Source organism: Drosophila elegans, unplaced genomic scaffold, assembly GCF_018152505.1.
Source record: "Drosophila elegans isolate 14027-0461.03 unplaced genomic scaffold, ASM1815250v1 contig_476, whole genome shotgun sequence".
NCBI lineage: Eukaryota > Metazoa > Arthropoda > Insecta > Diptera > Drosophilidae > Drosophila > Drosophila elegans.
In genome coordinates, this window is record NW_024545863.1 from 11,841,913 (window position 1) to 11,860,883 (window position 18,971).

At 36.2% G+C, this 18,971-nt stretch overlaps 1 protein-coding gene and 1 non-coding gene across 8 annotated transcripts in view; both read right to left on the minus strand.

The window, feature by feature from the left end:
• LOC108141044 (afadin) overlaps positions 1-18,971 on the minus strand; it is a 51,446-nt gene that overhangs the window by 15,674 nt on the left and 16,801 nt on the right. For 5 of the 7 annotated variants that reach the window (XM_041709668.1, XM_041709667.1, XM_041709665.1 and 2 more), the window contains 3 exons: positions 18,403-18,921; positions 17,816-17,897; positions 688-1,040 (listed from right to left, as the gene is read on the minus strand). In XM_041709668.1, the coding sequence (XP_041565602.1) occupies positions 688-1,040; positions 17,816-17,897; positions 18,403-18,921 (954 nt within the window). Of the gene's footprint in view, positions 1-687; positions 1,041-13,577; positions 13,615-17,177; positions 17,221-17,815; positions 17,898-18,402; positions 18,922-18,971 lie in introns of those variants that run through there. The other 2 variants (XM_041709669.1, XM_041709670.1) reach the window with 2 other exon arrangements.
• Positions 10,091-10,214, minus strand: LOC121467643. Its single transcript, XR_005977718.1, has one exon. It is a non-coding gene; the product is annotated as a U4atac minor spliceosomal RNA (small nuclear RNA).

Below are 18,971 nucleotides of genomic sequence, written 5' to 3' on the forward strand. Positions count from 1 at the left end.
AAATGCAACTAATTAGACAGAATTATTCGCAATTAGTTAATGGAAGACTTGGATAAAAAGTCACACCAAAAAACATAATATGCACTGGGGAGGGATCTGTTATAATCTGATGATAAAACAAAAACATAATAAAAAAATGATTAAATTATATAACGTCTATACCAACAAAAGTTATTTTCATATACATAGATTCCATTAAATTCAAATTAATATTTTTAATTAAATTTTCTTAACAACAAAATTATCATCTTGGGATCCAAACTTAAAATGATGAAAACCAAGCTTTTGCTAATAAAAGTAAACCTCGAGATACAGATAGAAAACTTTTTTAAGATTACAAGAACTGGAAGACTATTTCATAAGGCCGCTATAGGTAAGAAGCATAAAGAAATTAAATACAGTACATACATATTAAAATTGAAATAATAAAATTCGTGTATAATCCAATAAATGTTAAATAAAAAGGTTTAAAATCTTTCTTTCTTATGGTATGGGATTAAATCCATCCACCGTCACAACAAAAAAAACATAATTAGGTGATAAGTATACTAATTTAGTTAACATTTTCTACCTAAAATTGTTCTTGGAAGTGAAACTGTATTAATCTGTAAATTTATCTTTGTTTCTATATGTAATGAAATGATTGTATCGGTGCTTTGTGCATTTTGTCGCAACTTTTCAACTTACATGCAGAATGGTCGGCTGACTGATGTGGTGGCCGTTGACAAAGGTCAGGGCATCGGTATGCAGAGGGGTCACCGTACAAACGCCCTCCAGCAGCGAAATGAGGCAATGCCTCGGCTGGATCGAGGGTCCGAACAACTGCAGGCAATTGGTATTCGCCGATCCCACCTCCACGGGATCGCTGCCCAGCTTGATGCGCCGCCCACCATCGCCACTGTGCGTCACTTCCACCAGGACGGGACCCTCACGGTCGCCGGATATATGGTTGGCCCCATTGGCGGCCCCCAGTGGTTTTTTCTTTCGTCTCCGGGGCTGTGAGTCCGCTGGACGGCGCCGCACATGGAACATGATGGAGCCTGAAAAATATAAACAGCAACAGTATATAAGTTGGAGTTTACGTTCAACTCATAGTTACATTTACTTATGTTCATGGTTTAAAACGGTATTCAAATATTCACGGGGCTAATGAACAAATAAAAAAAAAAAAAATGCAGCCGCAACTTTTTTGGCCGCCTTTTGTCTTTTGTGTCTCGCTCGAAAGTGCAGTTTAGGCTGAGTGAGGCAAAATTTGAAATCTCTGCCACTCAAATGGATGGTGATTGGCATGACAGTCGAGGCAAAAAATATTGATATACGTGTTTTAATTCTATATCTTATCTTTTTTTTTCTATTTTAATTTTTTAGATAACCATTTTTGGTATGTATATTATTTTTTACTAAAATAAATCTTATTTATAAGGCAGCAAAATTTATTTTATGATACAAGTTAAGTCGTTTTAAACTAATTTAATTTAATAATGCCGTTTTTTATTCACTTTATAGAAATATAATGGATTCTTTCTAATATAAAACAAATTTAAAAATATCAAAGTAAGATAGTCATTATATTTTATAATTTGAAAGAAAATACAAAAGTATGCATAATGAAAATGGTATATAATTATTTCATATCCAATATATAAACCACTAGTGTTGGAACCGCCAAACGCTCTCCACAATCGCATAGCATCAGTTTGCGCCGGAAGTAACAAAGGCGATATAGAAATTCAGAAAATGAAATCCAATTCGGGCTGCATCATCAATTTCAGTCTCGATTTTAGATGTTCATTTTGCGAGCTAGCGAAAAATAATCCACCATTCTGGCGGGAGATCAAGCGATGAATATATATGTACAATGCACATATATCCAAACACTTTGGCTGACGGAATAACTGAACGACTGACTGACTGGCAGTCGGTTCAGTGGCAAGATTTCGCTTGCTACGATACGAAAATGTATATACAACATTCCGTAACTTTTCATAGACGACAACACCAAAAACAAATCAGCAGCGTACACTCACACAACACATTTTGAACTCTGGAATATATTACCGTCATAAAAGAAAATATTTTTGTGAGTCCAGTTAAAAATCCAGCTAAAAAACAATCCAAACACTAAAAAAATTATTGGATTTTCCTTATCCTAGTAAGTTTTAATAAGTTTGTTAAACACTAGTTATAATTTACAGTAACCTCATTTTTGTTTGGACCATACATTCCAGGTGTCTCAATATACTCTCTTTTTGGCTGATGCTGCTGTTGTTTATTGCACAGAATGCTTAACGAAGCATGCAAAATGTGATGGCAGTTACAGCAGCACCATCCTACCCCGTTTTTCGACCTCCCTTGCTTTAACCTCCCTGGTTTTGGGGCAAATTGCAGCAGATGGTGGCAAGATGCAAACCAGACTTGGCATGTGCCAAAGACATTTGGGCAATGCAGGCTAAATAAGGCATGACATGGGCGTGGCATGCGCAGCTTATTAGTAAGAGGGGAGCGGTCTAGAGAATATGGGAATGGGATAGAAACTCCAGGGAAATCTAGCTACACTTTCAATTTAAATAAACTTTCACAAACAGCAGTAAAAACAGAAATTCAAACCAGAATAAAGTACAAGGACGAGAATTGTTAAATGAAAACATAGAAAACATAGAAAACTTAATGAATTGTATTCATATTGTATTATACCTTCTTTGCGAAACCAAAAGAGCCACATCTGTGATTTTGTGTATTTGTCGACGTTGTTGGGACAGACTTGTTATTAATATATGGCTTACACACATGGCTTAAGGGTCCGGCCTTCGTTTTTGCCTTGTTTTGTTGCCGTTGAGGAAAACTTTACCGACAACTTTCTGGGCGCTCACAGAATAATCAACTCAAAAATGTGGGGTGCCACCAAACATAAGGCAAACAAAAAGGCAGCCATAGCTTAAGGAAAAGTAGCCAAAAACATGAACACGCTTCATATACTTCATGTCGAGAGAGCCTTGACCGGGATGACTGAATAATCTCCCTGTTTGGATTGCAACTTGTTTGGATTTAAGCCGAGGGATAGATGGACGAGTCTAGTTGCTTGATAGCAAGTCAGGCGAAGAAGTTGATCAGAGGATTTAAAGGGGTTCACTTCCATGTGTGGAAGCCAAACTTTGGCTTTGGAATTAACCCTAAAAGTTGCTTTATAGAATTTATATTTGTTTATCATTTTAGTTTTTCATTTTATTTATTACTAATTATTAAATTTATCCATTTAAATAATTCCGTTTTAATGGTTTGAAACTGTTCTACTTCAGTCGTTTCTTTTTAAATAATTGTTTTAAACCAGCTGACACTAAAAAAGTTGTGTTACAATTTTTCAAACTTCTTACACGAACTCCAGAAATTGTTGAAAGATAATAAAAACCAAGAAACATTGTCATGTTACAAAAAGGACTGAACAAGTCCATGGTTTCTGTCAGTAAAACAAGACTTAACCATGTAAGCGAAGCTAAGAGAGCTCTTAATATTGTTCAGATAATTTCCTTAATTGCTAGCTTCTCATTTTTAATATGTATTTTCCTAGTTATACATATTTGACTTTTACGCTTTAAGTTTTTTAAGTAAATTTTCTTAACCCCAATCTACTTAGAAACTTTCTTTTCTAACTGGTATTGACAGCTCCAAATAATCGTGTTCACCAGACCGTATAATATATGACTAAACCATGCACGACATACAATTGTAAATCAATCAGTAAATCGACAAGTTCGACACTGGTAGACAGGTTACTCGACTGGCAATTGAAGTAGTGCCCCTCATTTGGCATGCAGATAGAAACAGGACTTTAGTTCCGTTCCCATCGACACAAATAAAAAAAAGGTCGAAGTTTAAGCCTCTGCATACGGATAATGATTGACATTCTATTTGGAGGCCAGGAATCGTTTTTAAGATTTTTCTTTCAGCAATTTTAAAAATAATAAAAAATTTTTTAATAATAATTTTTACCAAAACAAAAGTATTTTTTTAAGTGCACTTGTGCTTTAATTCTAGCAAACAACATTTCGTCCTTGGCTCTTGACATTTGGAAAGCAGAAACGAGAGGCACATTGATAAAGTGCAGTGCCATACGGATGCCAGAAAAATCATTTTAATTGTTCCTACTTGGTCAACAGCTTGGCCGGAGCAAAGGTGGATTCACCCATCCACTCACCACTGCCACCATTGTTGACACAAGAAAACGAGCAAATTGCAAAAGCCATCAAAGGGAGGAGATGCGGGAATGGACTGTGGGTGGGTGGGGTTACGGTAGGTAAGTGAGGTAAGGGAGACAAGGGAGGTTCGTGCAAGGGCGAGGGCGAACGAGCCATGAAATTGATTCGGCCAACAAAGTGCCAGGATCATGTGTGAAACCTCCGACTATCCTTGTGTGTGGCTGTATGCACGTGCATAAGTGCGAATAAATTGGCAACAGAGCACAAAGGATGGAAAATAAGGGAGGGGGGCATTTCACGGAGGGAAAAAACAATGCAGGGAAATTGCATAACGAGTTGAGTGACTGACTCGGGCAGAGTCCGCGCCAGGATAGGTAGCACCCACCCACTGCTTGCCCGTTAGGTAATCCACAAAACTGTGGATTCCCTGTGTGCCAGGCAAAGTGGAAGCTGGCGCCACCAAGCGATATGCGCATTAATTTTTATTAGTACAGCTTGTGCCCTAATGGCCAAAGCGATTAGAAAAGCAGGAAGTGGGTTGCGGCAGGTCCTCAGTCAAGTTGGTTGGAAGGGCATTTTGTAAGTATAAATCAGGAAAAATGTCCTTACTGGTCTTGGGTCATAGCCAAGCAGAAGCTTTCCTGCTTGAAATATGAATAATATGAAATATACCAAAACCTTTGGTAGAATAAGTAGAATAGAAAATAAAACAAATAAACGATGCATAAAGGAATGAACATCATTATATAAAAGCCAAACCCCAGAAACAGTTTCCCAAAGTTTTAGGTTCTGTGGTATCTTTCAAAGGGTATTCACCATTCGCGTCTATTTTGCTATGCTGTTTTTAATTAGTCGAACAAACGGCAGAAAACGGAAACTTTTGCTTCAGACCTGGCAGTAGAGCTTGCCAGAATGCGAATAGAACTCCCTCAGTAATTTAATTAAAATGGTAATGTGTAAGAAAAAAAGATAAATATTTTAGAAATAGAAAATCTTTTCAATGTTCGCTCGAACTAATGTTGGAGAGATGCAGAGGGGAAAAGCGCTCTTTTGTTTGGCCTAATTGACTGAGATTGATTTTACCAGCAGCAGCAGCAGCAGCAGCAGCCTGAGCTCTCAAATTAGCCAAATTAGTCGTAAAACGTGGCGGCTTTGACTCTGGAAACCGAAGAAACCGGTGGGCCCACATCTCCGCCCAGGCACGTCCACATAGAAAACTCCAGCCACTGAACCGCACTCTCAACCACACCGTTTCCCTTTTCCTTTCCCACAAATGGGTGACAGGAGGGCGCTTTTCACGTTGGGCAAATTAAAACAATGAAAATTTAATGAGCCAAGTTTTCCTCTCATGCAAGAAGTTTTCCTCCTTTGACCAGAAACGGACGACTGCAATGGACAGGCGGCACGGAGCATAGTTGAATCCTCGTGTAAGCCCCAACAAACATTATATAAACTTTACTCAACTAACGGTCATTTTGCGATAACTATTATTGGAATTTGTTGCATTTATGCAGAAGTTTAAATCAGATGTTGCTTTCCTCAAATGGGTCAATCAAAGCAAAGTTTAATTTTGAATTTTCGGTGAAATTGTATTTAATTATGTTTAAAAGTTTGCTATGATGGGTCAATTAAAACTAAGTTGAGACATGGGTTTTTGGCAAATTTCGGCTTAATTATATAAAAAATTTTGTTAGTTTAAAAACTTTGCTATAAAAATAAAATGCGGGAAATAGCTATTAACTAACCGAGATATTTTTTTGAATGTAAAGAATCTATTATTGAGCAGTCACAAAAAATAATTTGAGGAGCGGTTGTAGGTGAAATAAATATTTGTGTTATTGTACCATTAATTGATTTTCATGAACGCGACAAATATTTAAGTAATATCTGTTACAAAGGTTTCCCCATTAAGTACTTTGTTTTCCAAGATGTTTATAAAAAGAAGCAATCGTAATTGATGCGCAAAATCAAATAATCTATTGGCCTTTCCTCCTACCAATTTAACTCCCTAGTCCCCTTGGCCAATCTCCTTTGACGTTTTAAGGCAGCCATCATTCTGGTCAAGTGTTGCCCAAGGCGGCTATCAACATTTTTGCTAGACAATTTGGCAACAGAAACAATAAAAATATAATTGCCACACTCAAGCTAAAGCGCGGGGTCTTCCATTTTACCAGAGTCTAAGAAAGCGAGAAAAATAAAGAAAGAAAGGAAAAGTACAAGAATGAAATCCCATCGACCAGTGGACAGGGAAATGGAGATTGTGAAAAGTCGAGAGATGGAAATGGAGGTGGAAAGCGAAAGCGAAAGGAGCTGATATCTTGATTGGATTTCGTAGAATGTGGATGGTACTCCTACTCATTGTAAACGGTTTTCTTTGAAAGGGACATTTCGAAGGTATTATCTAAGTTTTTAAACCTCATGACCTCTGTTTCGTACTAGCAAGGGTACTCATTAATCTTGCAATTGTCATAAATAATTTAAAATGTCAGTTGATGTGAATTTAATAATAATTTCATATTTTAGCGAGTAATAATTTACAAAAAATAAATCTTCTGTATTGTTTAACACTGGCTTATTTTGCCGCTTTGACTTTAACTGCTTATTTCGGGTTTATACGCTTCAATATATTGAACATACGAAATCAGCATTGATGACGGCAGACAAGGCAGGACGATGTGTCCTTTTGTGCCGTGCAGTCGCGTCCTTGTCCTGACCATTGAAATGAAATCCAACAATGACCAACACACACCATCACACACACACATCGGACCACGGGGAAAAAAACGTTTAGCTTTTGTAAATAGCTCCTGAAATTTATCGATTTTTGTCTGTTTGTTTTGGCCGGGTCCTCAGCAACTGAGCAACCGGCAGTGAGCCCCGCGAGTTCCTTTAGAAACGCGTATGTTTTATACTAATATAAAGGTTTTCACAAAAAAATTTCATTTTTTATGCCTAGTGAATCGCTGTTGTCCTGAATCATATTCAGCCCTTAAAAAAGTACTGAACAAAAACGCAAAAAACCAGCTGAGTGTGAAAATTCAATTTGCACACTTGGTAATGCGGCACAAAGTATAAATTGAAATCAAAGTACAGCAGACAACGTAAAAAAAAAACCAAATTAAATGAATTGCCACCAAATTGAAAGGAGAAATATCGCAAGCACACACAACACGACACTTTGGATTAACCGCAAACACGATGCGCGACGGAAAATCATCAGGAAAAAGCACAGATTAAATTAATTTTTCTCAATAATATTTTTTTAACAAACTAACCGTATGAGCACGGAGGAAGTCAGGCCTGGGCGGGAGCTGCCAGGCGCCGGGCGCCCACAACAATGCGTTGACAGCGCGCAAGGATAACTGAGAGCACACTGAGCGTATGAGCAATGCCGCAAAGGCAAAGTCCTTCGCTGACTAGCTCACTGTCGGACTGGGTGCGTGAATGAATGAATAAGACACGAAAAAATTCAGTAAGAACGCCAAGCACTAGTTTTTGGACTAAGAGATACTCTGTTCTGTATTCTGTTAAAGTTTTAGTTGATTTTTGAAAAATACAAAATATTGACATTCAAGATTTTTAAGATCGGTTAGATAGATTTTACATTTTTTGTAAATTGGCTGCAAAACAATAAAGGTTTAAAATCTTCTTAAGTTTATCAGAACCTGTCAGTTATCCTGAAACTCAAAAATTTAATTTTAAAATAAAAACAAAATCGCGTTTCTTGCTATTCTGGTAGTTTTAAACACAATTTAAAATTACATTTTTGGAACTACATATATGCTAGTTCTTGAGAGTCCATAATATCCTTGTCGTACGAGGTACAACTACAAACATACACCCTAAAGCGCCCATAAAGCAAGCAGAGTAAATTATGACTGTGTGTGTGACTGAGTGGTGTATAAAACAACATTTAGTTTACAATGTTTTCAACGGGTGTGCGGTGTATGTGTGCCAGTAAGTGGGTGTGCGAGTGTTTGAGCTTGGTGCTAGTGTTGGTATGTGCCCAAGTGCGTTTTGCTCTTTGGTCCTTTGCATGACACACCAACACCAGCAACGACAGCAGTGCCCGCCGTTGAAGCAGCAACTTTTCCACACAGGATACAAAATGAGGAAGGAACTGGCACACACATCCTTTGGATTTCCAACCAGCAGCGAAATGCGACCAGTCCAACCAAATGGATGCGCTGATGCTCTGCTGAAGAGACGGATTAAAAAACCGGACAAGGTCGAGGTTTGCGGTCCGATTCAGTTGGGTGCGATAAGCTGATTAGAATGGCGAAGCTTAAAAGCTTTGTGCGAATGCACTGAGTCATCGAAAATGTATTTAAATTTAATTACAATTTAAAAAGAATCTGCTTACCACAGACAATGATGCGGTGAACTTTTTTATTTTTGATAGAATGGTAACTACCCCACGATTATAAAAGTATAAAAAATATGATGAATACAAAAAAAGTGCAATAGTTTTTTTGCAAACAATGATCTTCCTTTTAAATCGATATTATAAATCTAGTTCAAGTTTTCTGAACCAAAATCTTTATTGATAAACTAACAACGTTGTACCTTTAAAATAAAAACTTCTAGTCTAGAAATTTAAAAATCGAAATTTTATTTCGTAATTCCATAGTTTTGACATTCAAAATTATTTTTTTTATTTTGTGAACTCTTCTTAGTTAAATAAACAAATGATGAAAAAACTGATGGTAAAAGTATCAAGTGCTTTTTTTTTGATATAGCTCAAATTCGAGCCTCTACAGAAGAACACCCCCGTAAAGCGTTGAAGAATTTTTGAGTTTAAACATTTTTTAAATAAATAAAACAATAAATTCAAAAATATATCAATAAAAAATGTAAAGGGTATAATAATAATAGTTTGATAGTATTTACTTAGGTAAGGTATTTAGTTAGTATTTTATAAGGCTCAGATAAAATTATTACTTGTTTTACAACAATATTAGAATCCCTAATAGTCGACAAAGTTTCTATGGTCGAAATACCTATCGAATTACGAAAGCAAAACAGAAATAATGGGCTTTTAGCGAGTAAACCACAAACGCCTGTCAATCATTTCCCTCTCGTTTTCACTTTTATTTCCATACGCATACGCATTACCACACAAATCCACTCCATCAATCGGGCTCCGACATCATCTCTCTCTCCGCTTTCTTCTTATTGAGGCAATCAATATGCCCAACCGACTCACGCCAGGAAAAAAAAAGAAAATAAAAAGTATAAGACACAAGATATACATATGTGCGCCTGCAAGCACATAAAAACATGAGAGACTTGAAGCTACTTTTCGGATAACGAGCATCGCACAGTCAACGTCTTTATTGTTGCCCAACTTATGACTTCTTTGCCTTCACTTTTTTCCTGAATGCACGCCTGGTTGGAAAATGGGGAATAGCTGCACCCCTCGACCTTAAAACCGAAACGCAACTTTAAGCTTGCCACTTAAGCAAAGGCAATATTTTCCACAATTCTAAAGAGTAAACGAGATTTTAGTCAACGTAACTTTAAATATGTCTTAGATTTAATATCAGCATTTGGTTTGAAAGACTAAGTCAAAAACTATAAAACAAAAAAAAACCTTATAAGAAATCTACTTAATTTTTTCTATGAAAAAAAATTTATTTCTTGGAATAAAAAAGTTTATCGGAATTAAATATTTGGCTCGAAGTCAAATTTTCTGTGATTCTTGATATAAAGTTTAATTTTAAATGTATATTAAACATTCTGAATTTAGTTTCATTAACTACAAGTTGATAAAATAAACTTTGGCCTACGAACGAGATCGCACAGTTATTATTCCCAAGAGTAATGTCTAATGTCGCTTAATAGGTTTTAGTTTTGTTATGCATTTAATAGGCGGCTACCTATAAAGTAAGGAAGCCTTGTCCAAAAATTCCGAACTCCAATCGCGAACGATCGGCGAGCGGGGGTAATATCATTGGTGTCAGCAACAATGTCCTCACTATACGTTCATTGAACATTTCTGCTCCCCAAGACAAGGAAGACTGAGTGATGGAATCTAGGCTCACCTCATGCAAAAATAGCTAGTACCAGTTGGGAATTATAGGTCCACCTGGTGCAGAAAATCAGCAATGCAGAGGTTTACCGATCGCAAAAGTACAAAATTGCAAGGGTTTACGATCTAGTAACAGGTTTGTGAGCTTTCCGGTTTTGGGCAAAGATGGGGTTAAATGAGGTACAACCCTTATTTATGACAGCGATTAATATAGGAATCCACATACTCCTAAATCAATTATGAAGCTTTGCTGGCGACTATCAGGGAACGCACCCGACCACACTCAAATTAATATCATTAATTTCCGTTCTGGCATCGTTTTGGGCTCCTAATCCGCTTCGACTCATAAATAAATAGGCAATTTCCTTTTAGTGAGGAACGACTGGGGATGGACTAAAGTAAAATCACGAGACTGAATAATTCAATTGGAGAATGGAAGAGGGAATACGAGCTTATCCTGGCAAGGAGCCAGCGTTTCTCTCTTTAAGTGCTGTGACATGTGTCTCTGGTCCTGACTGCTGCCTTTGTCTCTGGTATTCGAGGGTCCTCTGAGCTCACTAGCATTTTCCGTTCGCATTGTGACAATTTTGTTTAGTCATCTTTGCAACTGACTGACTGACTGACTGACTGACTGACTGACTGACTGACTGACTGACTGACTAACTGCCAACATGTGGGCGAATGGCAGCAGAGATGTGAAAAAGTAAGGCGAGGAAATTGAGGGGCGGCAGCATGTAAATGATGATGATTACAGCTTCAGGCTGTCGGTTCCTGTTGGTGATTGATTCTGTCGGTTGTGCAAAAACTATGAGTGAAATTGAAAATGTCAAAATAAATGTGAGAAATCAATTTGGGAATGGGAACCAAAAATATTTTATAAGATTCGTAAGTAAAAAATGTAGCCATAAATATACAATAAAGCTTAATTTAAAATTAATCAAATTCGAAAACCATAGTTTTATAAATAAGAAATACAAATTTTATGGTTATTTATTCCGAACTGTTTTAAATTTATTCCGGAAGTTTCATATTGCTTATATATATATATATATATATATATATATATATGTTAAAAATAAAAGGTGGTCATTTTTTTTTTATTTTTTACATATAAGTTCAATTAGCCTCGTTTTCAAACACAATCTGCTTAGCTTTTAAAGTGTTTTAAGTCAGAATGGATGGACTGTAACTCTTTTGGTGAAGATGATCAAAAACTTCTAGTTACCTTCCAAATGTATAACTTTAGACGATTTTTTTTCGGAAGTAACCAAATTTTATCAAAGGATATTGCGAATAACTTAAAAAAAAAAACACTTTTATTAAAAAAAAAAAAAACTTTTGAAAGATTTTAAAGACTTTTGAAATTTTGTACCCTTAGACTGCCAACCTTAATTTCGGTAACAACAGAATTCCCTAATGAAATTGAGTTTCCACTTTAAAATTGTATAACAATATGCCGGGAAAGCAATAAAAAAAATACGAACAAATTGTTAACCCAATTTCCAGTGACGTTTCCCCAAAGTCTAAGCGCATTTCAGCCCACACGGCCTTGTGGGAGGAAAAGGACAACAGCCGGGACCATCGTTGACCTTCGGGCTTACAGTATCTGGCGGCGTTCGCTTCAAAAATAAACTGCACTTCTCGAGCTTCGGTGAAAACCGTAGAGCGTGTGGCGTGAAACAAAGTCGACAGCTCCCAAGTTCCCAGAAAGATTCAGGCAGCAAATTATGCTCTGCATTTTGCAAACTTTAAGAGGCAGCTTCAGAGAAAGATGAGGGGAATTGGGGGGAAAATAGTGGATGGTCGTGACAGCGGGCGGGGAACAATTATTTATGAGCAGCCACGGACCAAAGTCTACGAAAAAGCCTTTTGAGCTTCATTAGGTTTGACCTTTTCTAACCGAGATTGTTCTACTGCGTCCTTTCCCAAATGATTATTGTCGCTGTCGACATTTCTTTCTCTCCCTTTTATTGGGAAAACAAATGTAGCGTTAATTTTGTGCCGCATTGAAAGGAAATGTCACCAGGGCAATGGACAAGTGTATGGTCAATGTCCTGCTCGCTCGGTCTCCATGAATAAAATACGCATTCGCATGAAAATTTCGAATCATTTGCCTGTAATCGAGACATTAGATATTCCCAAAATTAATAATCTCACACATGATATTATGAGAACTCATTTTGCCTAGGCGTTTTTAGTTTCTATAGACTTTGTCTGATATGGAAATTTCAGTTTATTATTATTATTTAAAGTTTACATTTCATTTATTAAAACTGTATTTAATAATGATCAAACCAGAAAGTAAAACATTATTATTTCTAAATTGTTAGTTATTAACACAGGAAAGTTACTGTCTTATTTTTTATTTACAAGAGTTCATTATATTTGACACTAGACAAAAATGTTATTCACAATATAAAAAAAAGAAAAAAAATACAATAACAATATAACGAAGCATGTAAAAATTTGTTTGCAATAGAAATCAACCCAACTTAATTCAAACTAATTATGTTTGACAAAATGATTTCCGAACCCGATGAGTACGTTTAGGGAATTGATTTATAATCAATAAGACCTTACGCTTTTTTCGTTTAGGGGTCAAATTATTTATTTGTTGTTGGTTACATTTGATGATCGGTATGATATTCAGATCAAATTAAAGTTCTTGGCAGTTTTTTTTTTAAACATATAGGTATTTAAATCCATATATAGTCGTTTTAAAGAACAATTAATTTTGCTAATAACTGCAAGGGTATATAAATGGATTGTTTTCTTTCTTGTTTTTATTTCATTCGTCGCAAAAAAAAAAAGTTGTAAATCAAATTAATGAACCCTCTTTACAAAACTTTCAATTAAAGTTCACAAATAAAAAGGAATGAAAAAGAAGAATACAGTTTTAAACGATATCGAGAACTATTTAAATTTGTAACTTGAAATAGGTTTATGTCCAGTTTCAGCACTAGTTGTTATTTGTCAAAAACGCATTCACCAATTAGAACACTTTCTTAGATTTCTCTAAAGTCTACCAAATAGGAAAAAATTCCAAGTGTCCAAAGACATCAGTGCTGTTCTTCCTGAGAACCGAAAAATTGGCAACTTAATTAGCACGAATAAATCCAGAGGCCGCAACCGCTTAATAACTCACAAGGACCAAACACGAAAATCGAAAAAGTTGGGACAAAAGTATTTGGAAAATGCAGCTGGAAAAAAGTTCAAGGAAAAACTTTCGGCAACGGATTTCGTAGCACACTTTTCGGGGCACTCAGAGGGTACTTGACTGGTTTACCACCGCCCATTAACGGTGGGGTAAAAATAAAAATAAATAGGTGGATCCCCCTGGAAGTATAACTCACGTCTTATGCCCCAATCCATCATTTTGCAGTCTTTTTCGGACTTCTCTAAGCTGTCGATACTCCTCCTCGACAACAGACGAAAGTTACTGGGACAAAATCACTTTGCTAGTACACAGCAAATTCAATTGAACGGCTTCTAATTTTGACAATTTTCTGTATGCATGGTGGGCGGTGGAGGAGGAGGCGCGACAGCACCCGACGATGGGCGCCCAGCCATCATCCTTCCATCGTTTTATCTTCAGGAAAAACTGTTGCCGCCGTCGCTGTTTGCCGGTGAACTTTTCTCGCCTGCCTCAAATACAACTGCAATGTGTCGCGGTTTTCCCGAAAGCGACGCGTCGTGCTTTCCCGAGCAGCATTACTTCATGACTGAACCTGACACTGAATGTGAACCTATTGCCTTCGCTGTTTGCCCCACAACACAATGCGGAAAATACGGAATTCGGTTTTTCGTCGGAAAACTCTGTCGGCCATCGGCATCGCACACAGTTTGAGTGTGTCCAGAGAGAATAAAAGATATGGTTAACTTAAAGCCCACGTTATTTTTATAATATTTGATATATATAAAAGTGCAATTTAACAATATTGCTTCATATTTTTTGTAAATCTGGTGTAATTTTTGTGTAATTTTTCTATATTTGTTGTCCTACATTGAGTTCTTGATTATTTTCAGTGTACTTTTATTTGTGTGAGTCCTTTGGCGAAGTGTGACTGTGAAGTGCACGGCGTAGATAATAGACAATAGGGATGTGGGGAATCCCCCACCATACCCTACCCTCCTCCCTTGCCTCACCACCTTGAGCACTTGAACCGGCGGCACATCGACATTGCTAAGGACGGCGACAACGCTCGGATAGACAACAATAACATGGACCAACAACAGAAGCGACCACGACCGACAACAGTCAAAATTTGTTAACCATATATTATCTTAGGTATACACAAAAATATTTACTTAAATTGACTTGAAGACTATTAAAATTCCTTTTTTAAACATAGAATTCTAGCTAATACTTATGTTTAATACCGATCGGCCAAAATTATAAATATTAAAAAGTATATATTTTTAGAAAAAATTATTTACTTAAAAGACATGCACGTTACTTTACTTTAGATAAAAAACGGTTAACGATGTTGCACAGTATATGAAATTTATAAAGAAAGCACATTCGTTTTTCATATTGGTAAACGTTAAAGTGACCAAGTGTGCGGGATTCGTGTTGGGTCGTTATTCCTGTTGCTGACCCACCAGGTGGTTGCTTGGGGTGCCAAGCGATGCGGCCGCAAAGGTATGCCCATTATCCTTGACAGGACGAACGCTCGGAAGAGAAATTGACGCACGCCAGAGACACCAAAACAAATCGAAAAAGGGTGGATTGGGTTAAGTCACTCCCCACAGACACGCAACGAAACAGTTTGAAGTTTATATCCTACAACCCGAAAGTGAGCAATAAAATTTGGATAAACACAAATATCCCTTCATGAGAAAGCGCACCATCAAAAATGATTAAGAATTTCTGCTCATGAGTTGAGTACTTTTGTAAATATGTATGTATTAGACATGCTCGTATATTAGTCAATATTACTGTTGAGTTATATTTAATCTGATAAATTGTCAACTTTGGTTAAATGGTAATGATCAAAATGATTTTAATGATGATTTTTGATCATTTTAAGAGTTCATATTTAATGAAATCGTTTTTATATTAAACTTAACCTAAGAACATTAAGAGCCTAGTATTGTGGTATATTTTTTTGGCTGTATTTATATTAACAACCCACTGTGCAAAAGAAAACCAGACAAACCAAAAAGGAAATTAAATGTAAAGCGAAGCCAGAAACGACGTTACCGAAGCACAAAGGATACGACAGAGCGAAAGAGCAGACCTACACTGGAGAGAGCATCCAAAAATTGTTCTCTCGGCAATAAATATTGAAAATACATTTAGAGAAAAACGTAATGACTGTCTTTGGGGCTATGGAAAAGATAGCATCAACAAGCAAGTTAAACAGATAAAAATAACCAAAATAAACAACTCCAGATAAGAACATGATAGGGAAAGAGAGGAGAATGAAGTATTGTAAAGTATTATAAAATACAACATAGAACTTAAAAAAGTGCATTTTGACTTATCAAAAGAAAAATTCATAATTTCTACGAAGAGATAAGATCTAAATAACGACCCATATTGTTGTTGTCTCCACGAAATATATTTGACCCTAATGGATAGTCTTTCTTTCTAAAAAAAATGTCTGAATACAATCACAATCCAACGCGATGAGCAATTTACCTCGGTTTTTCTGTAAACATTCATTTCGCTACGACAGACAATTAGCAAAGCCAAAGGCGACGTCGCACCATGGGCAAACTATCACTTCTTGTTGGTATAACCAATAGTTTAAAATAACTAAATAACAGAGCAATGTATTTTTAATTATGTCAAGTTTCAACAATAAAGGCAAAGTTAAGTCAAAGCAATTTGAAGAACAACTTTATTCCAAAGGAAATGGGATTTTTGTGATTATAATCAATAAAATAAAATATCGAAATATTGGTATAATGATTTAAATAGGTTTTTCTTAGAAGTTGTTGCCTTTTTTAAAAATAATTCATCTTCTGAAATTTAAAATTATATTAATGTTTTTGTTAAATTTAAGGTATAACATGAAATGGCTTTTGGCCAGAAGAACTTTTACCATAGTGCGTTCGCCGTAAGCGGGCAACAATGTAACTGAAGTGCGGTCGCAGTTTACATTTTACACCTTTAGAATGGCTCAGGGGACTTTACGGAAAACAAGCGCCACCAATCTCATTATTATGAAAAGTTCGGGCCGGGCCGAAAAGAAAATCGTCGTCGCTCCGCTGAAAAAAATATTTACTAGCAAGGAACATACTTTGTCTCTTTTTATTATATTTTTTTGTACTTTAAAATTATTATTCAAATTTCTAGTTTTTTTAGATATTTTTTTGCACATTGTTATTGTTTAAAAAAAAAATTAGAAAATTAAATGTTTATCTTTATCTCTATGGAGGCAGCTCGGTTTGGTATGTGGATCATGTTTTTGGTCATTAGCATATAAAATCAACTGTTTCTTACCGATAGAAAGCTTAAACTTTTAGCTTAAAATTTGTGTCCTTTTAAAATAATAATATAACAATTTGGTGTACCTAAAAATGTGGTACATAAATGGTTAAAAACTCGCCCTAAAATCAGATTTAGAAATAAAGTAGTAAAAAAAAATCGAATGTTAAAAATGGTGGTTGACTGTCATCATCAAAAACCGGCGACCACTATATGATCTTGCACATGAAAATGCCAACAAAAAAATAATACAATAAAACCGTCTCATCTCCTAACAAGAATATTATCAAGAACCTACACACAACCGCTGGTAATGTTCTAAAATACACATCCACTCCATCTTTAGTTCTTTGGTGGTTGTCATTGCTTTAAAAAAAAAGGTTGATGAATAGGCTAAGCGTTTTGTCTGGTATTGAGAGCAAACCCATAAAGTACGACATGTTTTACGTTTATTTTTATTCCAAAATTTTATAAATAAAGAAAAAAATGTCTTCTTAACAACATTTTAGCTACTTACGCAGTTTCTCACAAAAATCGTCTTTCATTTTTACTTGATTTTTATTTTTTTTTTGTTTAATCTATTTTTTCAGCAAACGTATTAATGTAATTTGGTTTTAAATTTGTATGTTAAAAGTGTTTTTACAAGTCGATATAAGTTAAAGTCCCGGTTTCTTCTGTTCTTGGTAAGTTTTAATTAAGTTGATATTCCATACGTTTAAAACTAACTTGAAACTTATCAAAAAACAAGAAAACAAAAATTAGTATTTTTAGGTGAACTATTTTAAGAAAATGTTTGTAAATTAAAACAAATTTTAGCTCAGGTTTATCAAAAACTACGCAAGCGAAAAAAATTCCGTCACGACGATAAGAATTGCCAAACGACTACTGAACCAAGTCGAAACTCCTGCGAAAATATGAAATAACTAAATAGCAACAGTCAAATTGTTTTTTTGTTGTTATTGCCTTTCTTGTTGCTGTCAGTCAGCCTGTTATTTGTTATGAGTGAGCGAGCATAATTATTGATAAAACAAGGCTAATATAAGCCTAGCCAGCCAGCAACATTGCGGGAATATTTATGAATGAAGTGGCAATACCCCCACAAAAGAAAATTGATTTAAAATGGTTGGAAATCAGGCAATATGAAATAGCACTCACCTCGCGACGTTGGATGGTTCATAAGTATCGATAGCGGGCACTCGTCATCATCAAGTATATATTCAGTTCCGTCGCTGTTGACCTACATTTGGTAAGGAGTTGTGTTAAAATGCGTTTTGGGTGCAGCAACAGGGATGTAGAAGACATAGGGAGGTATCAACTAATTGGTTCAAGCAAACAACTTTTCGATTTCATTTAACAGAACAAATTAATTTATCTTTATACTCATTTACATTGTATGAAGGTTTACAATAAATTACACCGAAATACAGGTAAAAAAAAAAACAGGTATTGGAAAAAAAAATTGTAATGCTCCATGATTATAAAACAAAAAAAAAAATATTTATAAACGGAAAAAGATATAATTTATTGATACAGTACGAGTGGGGCATCGCCACTCTGCACAACGATAAATTAAAATTAAAATTAAAAAAAAAAAAAAAAACAAAAATTGTAACCAATATTAAAGTGCAACTGCTCGTATGTTGAATTTTTTTCAAAACATAAATGAAAATATTGATTAAAACTTGAGCTACTACTCGAAACCGCTCTATATCAATCCCTTTTAAGTATTTTACTCATCCCACCTGAACCAGGCAATAGTGCAGTGGATCGGCCTTCTCCAATCCGTATTTTGTGAGCATTTCTCGGACAACCGCCTGCGCACAGTCGCGGATCGAGAGGAGCAGCGTCTTGTAGGGCACGTCTTGGCACAGGCTCTCGCCATAAATCTTTAGAGTGCCACCGGTATCCGGTCCACCATCTCTGGAACGAAACTGTTGTAGCTTTTTCTCGAGCTTCTGTTGTCGCCGTCGTCGCATCACGGCCTCCGGGTTTGAGATCGATCGTGTGAACGAAGTTTCCGGAAGTTCCGTGTACAATTTTCCGGCCACGGCATCGCTACCATCGCCACCGCTTCCTCCGGCGGTGCCATTCATGTGAGCTGATCCCGAGGATCCGCCAATACCATTGCCTAAACCCAAGTGACTGCCATTGGATGTGGGCGGATCGGAGCTAAGCTTCGCCATCTTGTCCTTTTTCTTCTGCTCCTTTTTCTCACGCTTCGAGAGTTTTCGCTTAAAGTTCAGATCTGTCTGCTCGATGGGCTGCAAACGGTTGTCTAGGGTTAGTATTGATTAGGTCATGGGGTAAACGA